This window comes from Condylura cristata, unplaced genomic scaffold (assembly GCF_000260355.1).
Source record: "Condylura cristata isolate star-nosed mole 26May11 unplaced genomic scaffold, ConCri1.0 scaffold00005, whole genome shotgun sequence".
NCBI lineage: Eukaryota > Metazoa > Chordata > Mammalia > Eulipotyphla > Talpidae > Condylura > Condylura cristata.
The window spans coordinates 39847493-39862168 of NW_004567106.1; the positions used below are offsets into that span (position 1 = coordinate 39847493).

The window sequence follows — 14676 nt, forward strand, 5'->3', positions numbered from 1 at the left end:
CTTTGAATTTTAGTAATAGATGTTGCTAACTTTATGAAGTAAAATATAGTATATATATATATATATATGATAAAATGTCTCCTCTTAGAGATGCTACACTGTCCATGATGTTTCAAAATTAACTCATTGTCACCAATTCAGGAAATTCCCTAGTCTCGGTCTGTTTAATTTTTCCCTAAGCACTGAATGCCATCTTACATACTCGCCTAAGTTTTATAGATTTATCCCCTTATATTCTATAGGTATATAGAATATATCATATAAATTATATTTCTCATATAATTATTTACCATATATCATATATTAATTATATAGTATACAATATTATATATCTTATAAAATAATATATATGTGTATATATATTTATTTATTTTTGTATAGAAGAACTAGGGTGTAAAGCAGAGGTGTAGGGGGAAAGAGGATTCACCAGAAACAAGATGGGAAGCAGGACAGGTGGATCTACTGAAATATACTGCTGAGGGAAACAGTGAGTGTGACCAGAGAGGATTGCTATGCCATATGTGGATTAGCTCCCTGGACAGGAATTGAACTGATGTCATAGTGGTGGTAGTGCTGAGACTTAACCCCTATACCACCAGGATGCCCCTATATACATTTGTATTTTCTACCACTAGGTTATAAATTACTTTAAAGACTTTTGTCTGTTTTGTTTTCTGTATCATAGCCCCAGTATTTTCAGTGTTCTTTCAGTGCTTGGCATGCAGATAATCAACAAATACTTATTAAACTAGTTAAACTTTTTAATTTGAATTATAAATTATTTTGTTCATTCTGGTATGCTACATATAACAAAATTAATTGGTGATATAAAATTTTATTTTAAATAAGGTCTTCATTAATTTTGAAAGATGGTGAAATTTATATACATTGTTCCTCTGTGAACTTTGAGTCAGTGTCCCACAAAACTAGCTGATATCCAGCTGGTTAGCTGGTGATAATTTGAGGAGAACTCCTAGGTGAATGTACTTTATAGAAAATGTAGTAGAATGAGAACTTGACTTGCTGAGGTTAACTATTAATTTACAGGTGTGTTCTTTATATAGGCCAAGAAAGTCTTAATACATTGAATTGGAAAGACAAAAGAAATTGAGTAAAATGTTTAGTTTATAATGATGCTGTATTTCACTATAAAACAATTGGTTAACAATAAAGTGAGTTTTATTGTTATTACATTTTCCTTTTATAATAAAGGATCAAGTTTTCATGATTGACTCCAAGTGTGAATCTGGAAAAGGACGCTGCTCTTTCAACCCCAATGTGAACACAGTGTCTGTTATGATCAGTAAGTGGAAAATAAAAGAGAGAAGGAAAAATACAAAATTAAAAAATAAATAAATTTGTGACATGACAAGACATGACATGCCAATTTTGGATAATGGCAGTTTGAGTCTATATGCTAATACAACAAAATTTTTGACTTGAGAAATAGATATGTTCACTTCTCATTTCCAAAAATATTCATGGTTAATCATAAGCATATTTTTATAAATCTAATATGACAGTGGTGTCATTTACAGAAACACCTATAATTACGTATATTTTTAGAAAAATCAATATTTTCTGTAGGTGTTTTTCTAGTATTAAGTATACCCATTTTCTTCATATTTTAGTAATCCTTTGCAATTTACTACAAATGGAATTTATTTCAAATAAAACAATAACAAATGCACGTGTTGGCTATGTGCATTTTCTGAACTATCTAGAAGTTGTTATACTTAAGAAGTGGTGGTAAAACCATATTTTTACTTTCTCATTTTCCATAAAATACATTAATTGTGAAGCAAATCCAGCTATTTGCTATTATAACCATTGGCATATCAATGTCTTTGATTCACAATCAGTGATGACTTTCTGTAACTCAACAGACATTCTATTCTGATTAATTAAGACACTTTAGAATATATCTGACTTCAGATACTTGACTGTGGTGACAGATCTTGAATTTCAGTATGCTGACTATATATAGTAGATGTTTTTCCTGCTATGCTTTCTTATGTATTACCTGTGATAAAACTGATTCATTTAACCATACAAGTGGAAAAATAATTATTGTGCTCAAAATACTTTCCTTTGATTTCATCTAAAGAAACAAATCATCTCTCTTTCACATATCTGGAGAATACATTAAAATAGGTACATCTAACATTTCCATTAACTTGGAGATTATCCCATGAGTCATTTTTGTGTGGTTATTCACATCAGGCAGGAAGGAGATGAGAGTATAACAGGACAAAGGAAATGAGAAAACTGAAGCTACAACATATCCAGTTATGTATAATGTGAGAGCTTTTCAAGTTTCAAATATTATTTAACAGAAGTAGTGTCATCTTTTCTTCATTAGATAGGAGTTTAATTCACTTTTAGAAACTATAATATATTTGGTGCGAATTAATATATGGAATTTCCACATATTTCACAATAAATGTTATAAAAAGAAACTTCAATGATTTGTAAACACTCATACTGGAATTTTCTCTCTGCATACATTATGGAGAATAAGAAGTATTCAAATAAGACATTATACATTTTTTTCTCAATATTTTTAATAATTTTGTCCTTAGGGAACTGAAAATATGTTCAAAATAAAAGTTTGATAATGGCCTTTATTTTTCAAAATCTGAAATTTCAATTCCTTTGCTTATATTCCTATACTACATTTTAATATTTTGATTAATAGTATAAATTATATAGTCAGAGAAAGTCATTAAACAATTTACTTAAAATTAAACTAAAAAGAGCAGGAAGTTTTTAATTATTTCTTTGTTTTATTATCTTTCTAAAATTATCTCCTGAATTGCATAGTTATTTGTATAATCATCTAATTTTGTCATATTATACTTTATCACTTCTGTTAATTTGTAGTACACTAAGTAAAACAGATTGCTAAAAATACTTCTACCTATTAAACTGCATAATACATGGACATGTAGAAGAATTCAAAATTTTACAATATAGTTGTGCAAATCTAGTGTTATTTTGCTATTTTCAGTCATCACTTTAGCACAATAAATTCAGATGAAACCTCTTGAAGGACCTATCAAAACCCAATGAGAGTTTTCTAGTCAATGAAAGCTCAATTAGAAAAAAAAAATATTTTTACATTAAGGTTAAAAGGCATACATTATCTTTGCATAGACCCTACAAAGACATTCTGAAAAGTACGCTACCTTCAAACAAAATTTTTCCAAAGTAACATAATTAAATATTTTTGACACAAAGTAAAGCAGCAACTTTATTATTCCTAACTTGCAACTAAAATGACTTAGAATTTAAAGCAGGAAATGAAGCCATTAGACATGCAAGTTTTGGACAAAGCTTTCAAGATGCAATCATAAGGCAGTGTGAAGGAAGATTATAATCAGTCTTCTCCACCATATATTATCTTCTAAGTGTCCTTTTTGTTTTTCTTTCCTGGAAACAGAATTGATATTTGATCATTAATTAGCTATATTAATTAAATAAATAGAAATGGTAACTAATAACTATATTAATTGATCTATTTAATACCAAAAATGTATAGCTCATTGTTTTTGAGGTTGCTTCAGTATAACAAAATGTGCAACTCTTAATTTTAACATTATCTTAATTTAATAGCTATTGGATCTAGATCAGATTTATCTAGCTGCTTCACCATTGTCCACAGAATTTTAATGCTGACTTATGCAACATCTGTTCATTCACATCTTTGTTATTTGCCTATTATCAGTTTCTATATCCTCAGGACCCTATCTTGGATCTAGAGATGGGTGACACAATTCCTACCTGTTTGCTCATTATTAGGAGTTCAGTTTATAACCTGGTGTTCATATATACAATCCATAAAACATTCAATTCTGAGAACTGGTTTTGCTTATTGCTGAAGAGTGCTTCAAATGTTCCCGGCCTACCAAAATACCCATGATCTGGAAGTAACAAAGGGAATTATTCTACAAAGTCAATCAAAGAACATACCTACATGGTTGTTCAATGAGATAGATATGATAAATTTCATCCTCCTTTGAAAATCTATTTTTATATTCAAGAGATACATACACCAATTTAATATTTACTTTCCTTACTAGGAAAAAATTGATATGAATCTTATCACAACAACTAAATGTTTAATTGAACCTATATTTACATTTTAATAGCAATTGTATTAAATTTTTATGTATTTATTCTAATTTCTATGTTCTATTCTTAAGGCTCAATCTATTTTCATATGACTTATTAATATGTTAATACATTATGGGATGCAATTAAAAAAGTAGCACTTTGCCATATAAAAACTTGTAGTACTAAAATTCAAAACATACTTTAAAGATTAAATAATTGTATCATTAATAGTATTTTGATAATTTTAACATGACCTCCATGTTGTAACATAATACAATAATGATACTATTATTTTCAATACATTGAACTTTAAATGCATATTAAGAATTTTTGAGATCATAATCTATTTCCCATATTTTACAGGATGAGAACATTGAGAACATTCAGGGTGCTAAGTGGTATGCCTCTAACTGCGAGTTCATTAATAATGTTCAATGTTAAAAACTAAGTTTTCTGTTACAGAACTTCTTTTTGTTAATGGAAGTAACTAAGCTATTTGCTTGTCCTCCATATATGTACTATTTTGCATTTCTCAGGACACTGTATTAACAGAAGTATTTAACACAATTAAGTACAGACAGGAATTTTTATTTCTATGTAAAATGAAGTTTGGGATTTGATTTAAAATAATAGTAATCATGAAGGCATTAATAACACCAGATTAGTCAATAATAAAATCAAATTAAACGCCACCCTTTTTAATTTGGTGGGCAATGAAATACCACTACCAATATTAATTATTCTATAATGTTTGAAATGTTTTAATAAACAAGTTTCCTTAATTTTCAAAAATGTTAAAATTGTGTTGACATTTTCTTATTTTTCATAGATGAGGAGCTTTTCTCTGGAATGTATATTGATTTCATGGGGACAGATGCTGCTATTTTCCGAAGTTTAACCAAGAGGAATGCAGTCCGAACCGATCAACACAATTCCAAATGGCTAAGTGGTAACAAAAAGATATTTCATGCATTTTTTGAGAATAATGCTTTAAATTAAGTTGTTGAATTCCATAATGATAATTAGTTAAAATGGTTAAAAATGAAAATGTCAGACCATGCCTTAATGATAATTCTGTATCACATGTTTTTAAATATGTATGTAAATACATAATTGAAATAGTCTATAATTCTCTTCATTAACCAATATATTTATAATGTTTGTGAATAAATAAAATTTACAATGCTACACATCAATCATGTCAATACCCAGGAATTGTCTTTAGTTGTTTAGTGATAACAGTGTTGTAATTATATATGCTATTGATGTAATTTATTATGCATAATGTATATTTTAGTAATTTCATCTCTAAAATCTTTCCTAAACTTATGACACTCATAATAAAGAAGATGTATTCAGGAACTGCTCCTTTTTATTTTATACTTAGATTCTAAAATTATAAAACTGGTGCATTTACTTTTTTATAATTTGACTCATACTTTATATAAGTCATAGATAAATTTGTGATTAGTATTCAACTGTTTCCAATTTATTGAGGTCAGATGGAATTCATATTGTGAAAGGTGCTTATATGATTTTAATGTACAATTATAATAAGTTGCTATGGTTTATCAAATGAAGAAACCACTGAGATCTTTGTCATTTCACCCTGGGGAAAGTTTCTAGCTGACCCTAATTTTGACAGTTCACTTAATGTTGAACAGTTAAGTATGAGTCACCACAGGAAAGCTTCTTATTTCACTTATAGACCAAAAGAAGAAAGCATTGATTGTCCATTTACTTCTTCAAATTATTCCCCCAGTACATCTGGGAACAGAATATTCTAAAAGTTGTTTTGTTCCTGAAATAAGGAATCCCTCTATGTTTTCAACTGACTGCATTTTTCCTTGAAGTGTTTCCCCTTCATTTCATATGCTGTATTTTAAGAAAAATGTGTTTTTCAGATCTTGGACTCCAGATCCTCATTCTGCTTCAATGAATTTGAGTTTATATGCACTAGATTGAAAACCACAATCTGAAAAATAAACAGTTTCCTCTTAAAACAGCTTCAGGTTCCAGGGAAAATAACTGGTAGTAAAGCTTTTTCATTTTATAAAAGTCATCAGTTCACAAAGAATTTTTGCATTTACTGTACTTCCAGAATATCATACAGACAGAAAAACAGTTTTAGCTCACATATTATAGCTATACTTTGTGGCACTTGACAATTCAAATGTGTTATGGTGAGTGAACAATTGCAGTTTTTTGACTTTTTGTCTATGAACATTAAATGGTTCTTCTCCATGAAAGATGGAAAAAATGTGTGCCTGTGGTCTGCTTGAAAGGACAATAGGTAGACTTTCATCATGAGTATATAAATCCTTTTTATGTTATTCCAGAACCTATGTTTGTGGATGCACATGTCATACCAGATGGCACTGATCCAAATGATGCTAAGGTATATTTCTTCTTCAAAGAGAAACTGACTGACAATAACAGGAGCACAAAACAGATTCATTCCATGATTGCTAGAATATGCCCTGTGAGTATCAGTGTTGGTCTATTGTGAAGACTAAGAAATTCAAATTACATGAATATATTTTCCAATAGTTTACCTTTCTACTTTTATTGTGTACTGTAAGAAAATAATGAAATATTGAAAGGGATGTTAATTTCATGTTTATTCACAATATATTAATGAGATTAAATATAACCTATTTCAGCACAAATTTTAACTCAAAGGAATATTTTGGTTGTGGTTTTACAGTTTTGAGTAATTTTTGCTTTTCCATTTAATGCAATAGTATTAAAATGAGTAACATTATTATAGAAACAAAAATTCTTATTAATAAACTATAGCAAGATCAGTAAAAGTCAATTATTAAGAAATTGTCTATACCAGTGTAAATTACAGTAAGAATGAATAAAATGCTTTAGTAAAATAAATTCTATTTAGAAACAGTAAAAGACTCTTAGGTATACATAGTAAGTACAAGTAGTAACATAAAAGAAAACTCATGGTATCCCAACAGGAGTTTCATAGGTTTTTCATGACATATTTATATCCTTTATCATTTTCTTTAAGCAGACAATTTTAAAAAGTGGTTTGTCTTTAAATACTGCATTATTCTACTGATTGTGGAACTTTTCTGTTTCTTAATCATTTGGAGCAAGGTAGGAAAGCCAGCAGAAGGGGTGAAATGCTTCTGGGCATGCAAGAAAAAAATATAATATTGCATTCTCCTTGTAAATGACCCAAATACCATTCTCCCTGTCTTGTTAGAAAAATATGTACATTGCAATATAGTGAAGATTAAATGATAATGCTGAGACATAAAGAAAATGCTGAGAAATAGACCTATTTGGGACCATTTGGTATAAATAGAAACCCATGCTCCTGACTGCAGGAGAATCTTCATGCTTATTTGTGTACTGTAAATTATGTTCATTTTAGGAACAGTAAATTATCAGGGAAAGGCAAGTAAATAATGCATTCTCCATAACATCTTAGGAATATTTCTGTCATATATTCTTATATTTAGGAAACTATAGAACATATATTTATTAAATCTATTTATTAAAACATTGTCAGCTGATACACACTATAACATGACTTTTATAAAATACAGTGTATCTTATAACTTCTATTGAGTGTATTCTTTTTTAACTTGATAGATATTGCTGTGTTGCAGTTTATTGCAAATTTTCATGTTGAAAGAATTCAGATTAAAATTTTAATACATTGCAATATTTTTGAACACTCTGAAATGTGTTTATAAACTGGTTTCAGAATGACACTGGTGGGCTGCGTAGCCTTGTCAACAAATGGACTACCTTCTTAAAAGCAAGGCTGGTGTGCTCGGTAACTGATGAAGATGGACCAGAAACATACTTTGATGAACTAGGTACAAAATTTAAAGTTAAAACTGTTTTGTAAAAGAGTTTGTAGATTTATACAGCTTAATAAGTTCTTGGAAGAAAGTGTATTTTCCAAGGATGTTTTCAATAAATGTAATGTGTCAATGTGAATTAATGATCTGTATATCATTCACAAATTTATTTTTTAATCTGTTTTACCCAAGTGCATCATTGAAACATGTAGTTCATAAATTCACCATGATATATGAATGCATGTGTGTGAGGGAGAAATGTGTGTAAAATATTTATATAGGTAATAATGTGTTTGTATTTTTCTAAGTAAATGTGTATTTTATATTAAAGTTCTAATACTCTGATTTGAAATTAGTTTATATAAGAAATACAGGACTTATCTTTACTATTACAGCTAATGGGAGAATAGAGGTCATAGAAAAATGTCAGAGTGGTAATCAGCCTTGTTCTTCAGTGAAAGTTCTTGGTGACCTGTCACTAAGCATTTTCAGCTCGTGTGACATGAAGAGGCTTATATCTAGGTCAAAAAAGGACTAGCGACCCGTTTTATTTTTTCATACCAAGGCACAGCTCTCAGTTTAGTCAGGATTGCTTAGTATACAACTGTTTAGAAATGATTTCCTTTGCACTAATCTATTACAGTCAATAATGCCAGTTATTCTCATATTTTGAGATGAGATTAAAAATAAAGATGTATTGAAATATGGAAAAAGGTATTGGTACTAACCATTTTAAAAAATGGAAAATAGAAGTGGTTCTTCAGAAGCCGTTAATGTTGATCATAAAAACAAAAGTTTCTGTATCACTTGCGATTAATCTGTTCATCATTATGCTGCCCTTTCCCTCCTCCATGACCCACACATTCTTTGCAAGTATGTTTATGTTTTAGTAACTTTGGATGTTCCATCTTTCTTTTTTAGGGAGAGCTAAACATTGTCAACCTTTGTGGTTATTAATTTATTACTTAGGGTCCTAAACTCAAGTAAATTTCTTCCTATTTTGATCTCAGCAACATTTTAATGCAAATTATCACTAAATTCTAGCCCTTCCTGTAATCATGCCAACTTTTTTATCTCTCTCTCTTTTTTTTAATCAAAAATCTACTTCTAGGTTCTGTCATATATTACTGTGCTTAGCTATCTATCCTTCAACTTTGCCTTCATATACTTTTAACTTTCTGTTGAAATAATTTTTGGTTAAAGAAAAATACCACTAACAAGTAAACCATATGTACAAAAAACATTTTAATTTACATAAAGCAAAAGTCACTGCAATGTTTGTCTCTTTCTCACCCTAGGTCAAAATAAATTAAAATCTGTAACTTTTTTTTTATTGAAGAATGTAATGTTATTATTAAAGGCTATTTAGAAATTATAAAATATGAAACAGGAAAATTTCTAATAACCTGAGGTATTCTTTTTTTTTTTTTGTATTCTTGTATATAATTTCAAGTTTTTTTTTTTTTGGCTCTAGTACATATTATGCCTTTTTTGCTCTAGCCCATATTATGTCTTTTCTACTTAATATTATGTCATTAGTATGTATGGTTTCCATAAGGTTGCAAAGTCTTAATAAGTCTTTTAAGTATTTTTATGGTCTTTACGATGTACCTGCCATGTAGTTGCTTCCAAATCATAATATGTTGCAAAAATATCTTTCTAAATGATGCTTTTCTTAGTTAAAATTATTTCCTTAGAATAATTTAAAAATTGTTTATAATTTGGGAACTTAGAAAGAATACTATTTCCCTTTTATAGAGGATGTGTTTCTGCTGGAAACGGATAACCCAAGGACAACACTAATATATGGCATTTTTACAACGTCGAGGTAATTATTAAAGTTATTGATTTTATGCATTAAGTAATATTTATATAAGCAGTTATCATAAAAAGATTTTTAGCTTCAACTTTGTATTTTACATAGCATTAGGATGTAAACTCCCATTTTATTGCTTTTGCCTGATTACCAAAGTATATTTGAGCTAAACTAATGCTTTCAAAATAGTTTGTACAAAGTACTTATGGTTACTTTTTATTTCCTCAGGGAAAACAATTATAATTCAGGAAGAAAATGTATACAGTATTTTAGGGAAATCACTTGAAGAACTGTGATTCAAATAAATTGTATATTTCTTTAAAATTGTTTTCCTTCTGGAACAATTTGAGTGATAATTCTTTAGAAATACACAAACACTGAACTAGTACTTATATCCTATATGATGGTATTTCATGTTTTATTTTTAATTTTTTGGAATAATTTGCTATTTCCCAAGGTACCCAATCACAAGTATTATTTATTTCAGGAGGTGTTCTATGTTCTTACCCTTTCTGTACACATTCCTGTATACACTGATTTTTTTTCCCTGTAGTTTATTAATCTCTACTGCCTCCATAGATTGTTTTCATACTTTGTGTACTGATCAATAACATTTCAGATCATTTCAAAATATATCATTACATTCAATTTTTTCTTGATGAATTATATCAAGCTTTTATGAAAAACTTTGTTATGTATTTTTTAAATTATATTTAAATTAAGAAGTAAGACAACTGACTTCCTTTTTTTTTTTAGCTCAGTTTTTAAAGGATCAGCAGTGTGTGTTTATCATTTATCTGATATCCAGACTGTATTTAATGGACCTTTTGCTCACAAAGAAGGACCCAATCATCAGCTGATTTCCTATCAGGGTAGAATTCCTTATCCTCGTCCTGGAACTGTAAGTATGCAGGAAATTTTCCTTATTATTTTGTTTATTAAAAACAATGTAATTTGATTACAACAAAATACAGTATTGAAGTTTATTAAATGAAATGATAGGCTCTATTAAAATATCCATTATAATTTTCAACTCATAGTTCCATAATTGGGATTTTTACTAATATGCTATACAGATTGTAGCACTCTCTACAAATTTTCCTAAGTTCTGTTACTAAATCAGTTTTATTTAAATTTCAAGACAACTGGGTATATTAAAGTAGAGATATTTGACTTAAGTTTATTGGCATAAAAACTATAGCTTTGAAAGTGTTAGCATTTCAGTGGCAGCCTAAGAATTTAGATGCTAGTTCTGTTTCACAGCTCTTCCTTATAATAAGGAACCTCATCTATTTTAATGAAGGAATAACCACGTAAAATTAATTTAGAGAGCACTCATGGGATATATTTTAATTTAAGAGATAGATTTAGTTTAAGAATATATATTATATATTTATCAAAAAAAGGCAATGGAACATGTATGCAAATAATTACTATAAAAGTATTGTTACAAAGCAAATAAAAATTTCATGAAGTAATGTACAGATTAAGTTTACTTAACTGTATGCAGCTTGAGCAATTAAAAATTGGCTGAATTAGAGCAAATTATAAGAAAGCTATAGTTCTCTTGGTTTCCTGGCCAGGAAGCACAAAAATTAATTATTGATGTGTATTTATATAGGACGGTTAACTTCTAATTAACTTTGGAGAGTTATTACTATTGCTACTTGTCCATGAAGTAATTAAATCCATTATTAAAGGCTATATTAATGACGACTGGTAATCAAGTTCTACCTTAGGAGTCGCGATCTCTTTATAAATGATCTCTATGATGTTCAGAGTTCTTTAAAGAATGCACAAAAGTATTTTACATAAAAGCCCCTCTTAGGGTGGCTCAATTTGGAGTGTGTCTGATGAGAAGCACTATTACAGTAGAGAAGGGAAAGATAAAGCTGGACAATTTTTAAAAGCTAGTAAATTATTAAAATCTATTAATCTTTTAAAAATCTATTGTAACTGAAGGCCCTCATTAATACATTCCATGCATTTCATGCATTTCCAAATGATTTGCTGACATTTTATCCAAAGATCAATCATATTTTAGAGAATTACTTACTAATTGATGCTGACCAAGTAGTTGTTTACTTCTACTATAGACCATTCAGAAAGTGATTGTAATTGCATATGCTTTCTTCATTACATAATTCTTTGAAATATGTAGAGATGGGGCTAGTACTCAACAAATCTTCATTGCCCCCAATGAAACCTTGAAAGAAAAACTCAAATAAACAAATAAGACAAATGAAAGAGAGTCTTGCTAATTGATCAGGGTTCTAGGCCTGAGAGTATTAACAAGTGTGTGCTGGAGTTAGCTTATATACAGCTCATAAGTTCAGATTGCATGTGCCTTGTCTCAGTTAAGGCCATCAGAATAGTAACATCAGAGTAGTAATATGAGTCATGATGGGAATATTTGCAGCACAGAAAATGGTCAGTATTACAAATTGAGGATTTTTTTTGAAGAAACTCCCCAACATCCCTCATCAGACTCTTCACCCAAATGGCAACTCTAAAGGACGATAAGGGTCACAGAAAACTACCTATGTTGAATAGTTATTATTCCACATAAAATATGCCAACAGAGAGACCATTTTTACTAAAACAAAATAAGTCGGTGCTACAGTAGAAAATTCTCCAAAAGTTCTACTTTTCTCTATTTCTGAGCTCTTGAGGAAAAGCATTGTTTTTTCCCCTTTCTTGATTGTTGCATGGAATAGGCCAGGAAGGACTTAGTGACACACATCTGGAACAAACGCCATAAAAAAGGGAGTAGTCAGTACTTGAAACATACTTCTATAATGTGGTTTTGTACATCTGGTGCTGAGACCAGAACAGCTCCTTTAAATTAAAAAAATTGTCAGATGAGTGATCCTTAGGGAATAAAATCAGCAGGGTGGAGGAATGACCTCTGGAAATCCTCCTGGAAAAGCATACCTTCTTGAGATTTGGTCTCTCCACCCTTCACTGAGCAATACAGCATGAAGTCAGCTCTCTGACTTAGAATGGACAGTGTATTTCTATTCTGTCTTCCCTTGGCACTCAGGGCTTAATATCCTGCTCATGTAGCCAGAAGACCTACAGCCAAGTGACCTAAAGCATTCCCTCTTGTCTCGGGTTAAGAATGTTGCCTCTGAAGTCCTCCCAAAGATAGATCAACTTTATTTCCCTACACAGTAGTTCAGTTGCCAGGTCAACTTCACAAATATATGACTGGAGTCTTACGGAAGTGACACTGGTAGAAATTTTATACTCTCATTCTTTCGTTCCCTGTAGGTGCTTCTTTTAAAGCAGGGTTGATAGCTGTGTTAGCAAGCTGCCCAACCAGAAACTCAGTAGGAATAAGCCTGCCAATTGTGTCATAATGTTTTTCCATAAGTAATTCAAGTTTGTGGAAGAAACAAGACACCTTTGGTATGTTGCAAAGGGCAGCCAAAAACTGCAGCTTCTCTCTGTGGCTGAGCTAACATATTACATTATTCTCTTGCAACATGTATAAGCTTTACTAGAAGTATGTGTTTGTATATACAATCTTGTTAAAGTAGAACCTATTAAAAATGTTTAGTTTTCACATCTATTTATCATTGAAGTAGAACCATTCAATTTCGTCATCATGCTTTGAACATACCTTGTCCCAAGTTCAATAAAATGTCACAGAATCATAATCCAGAGTCCACAGTGGCCAAAAAAAAAAAAAAAAATACTTTGTTAGCACTTTTTGCTGATTAAATAGATATATCTCCTTTAATTTTGTTTTTGTTAATTCATTATTATTTGTTTTTAGCTTGTATTTTTTTCAGTTAGTTTTTTTAAGATATATTTTGTATATATTTTGATTGCAGCAAAACTGATTGACAAGACTGTATGTGATTCAAAAGGATAGGTCCACATCTCTTCAGCTTTCTGTTACCAAAGCACTCCCACCACCAAGGCACACTGTTTATATGCATCTTCTCTTCGTTCTTACAGTAGAAGTATTTCTATTTCTTTTCACTGTTTAAAAGCATTAAGTCAGTAAATATTGAAAACAGAAGGCAAATAGACATGGAAAGTCAATTACTTATTGTTTTACATCATTATTCACTATGTGTGAATAAAACAGACAGCAGTTTTATTGCAGTTTAGAGGACAGTTCTGGGTCAGTCTTGTTGGGAAGATGTAAAACAAGCATGAGACTGAGCTGTTGGCTGTTGATAAGTAAGAAAAGGTTTTTCAGGAAAAGTTTGCAGCATACGTCACAAGGCAAAGATGGAAATAAATGAGTCCTAGGATCTCTGCATGGGCTAGTGGAACTAGAACAGAGGGCTCTTGTAAATAGTAAAATACAAATGTAAGGGAAAGGATGGCTTCTAAAGCCTGAATACAAGTCATCAACTGTGTGAATCTTTGGACTTTAAATAAAGGGCCTAGACCGCCAAGGGTTTAAATATAAGATCAGTTTCTCTTAGACACAAGTTCCACATACCAATGTTAGAAACTAGTCTAGCGTCTGAGATGCCACCAAATCCATCTGTTTATCCATGTACTACTCACATTTCAAGTATCAGTTCAAGCCCCCCACTAACCATGCCAATCTCTCCTCTAGTTTTACATTTATTCTCTGCTTTTTTGGCCTCAATTACTACCTGTTTTCTCCCCCTTTATATCTTATAGTCCAATAATGTCCCAGGAATTGCAATTTTCTAAATACCTCAAACTTTGCTTACATGTCTTTAAACTGCTTCACTGACTTAGCAGCCGTTAAGTGATCCACTATTCTAATTGTTCAAAAATGTTTGATTTTTAAACATATACAGCAGTTGATAATAAATCAAGCTAATATTTATTTATATTTGTCTTAAATTATTATTATATAGCTAGTTATTTTGCTTTGAGTGTGTCCATTTTCTTATATCAAAATACTTTGTGAATAGAAAC

At 30.3% G+C, this 14676-nt stretch overlaps 1 protein-coding gene across 1 annotated transcript in view; it reads left to right on the forward strand.

Annotated features, from left to right (window-relative positions):
* Positions 1–14676, forward strand: part of SEMA3C (sema domain, immunoglobulin domain (Ig), short basic domain, secreted, (semaphorin) 3C) — a 141289-nt gene that overhangs the window by 89030 nt on the left and 37583 nt on the right. The window contains exons 6-11 of the mRNA XM_004676892.2: positions 1213–1303; positions 4946–5065; positions 6456–6598; positions 7847–7961; positions 9705–9774; positions 10519–10663. Of these exons, the coding sequence (XP_004676949.1) occupies positions 1213–1303; positions 4946–5065; positions 6456–6598; positions 7847–7961; positions 9705–9774; positions 10519–10663 (684 nt within the window). The remainder of the gene's footprint in view (positions 1–1212; positions 1304–4945; positions 5066–6455; positions 6599–7846; positions 7962–9704; positions 9775–10518; positions 10664–14676) is intronic.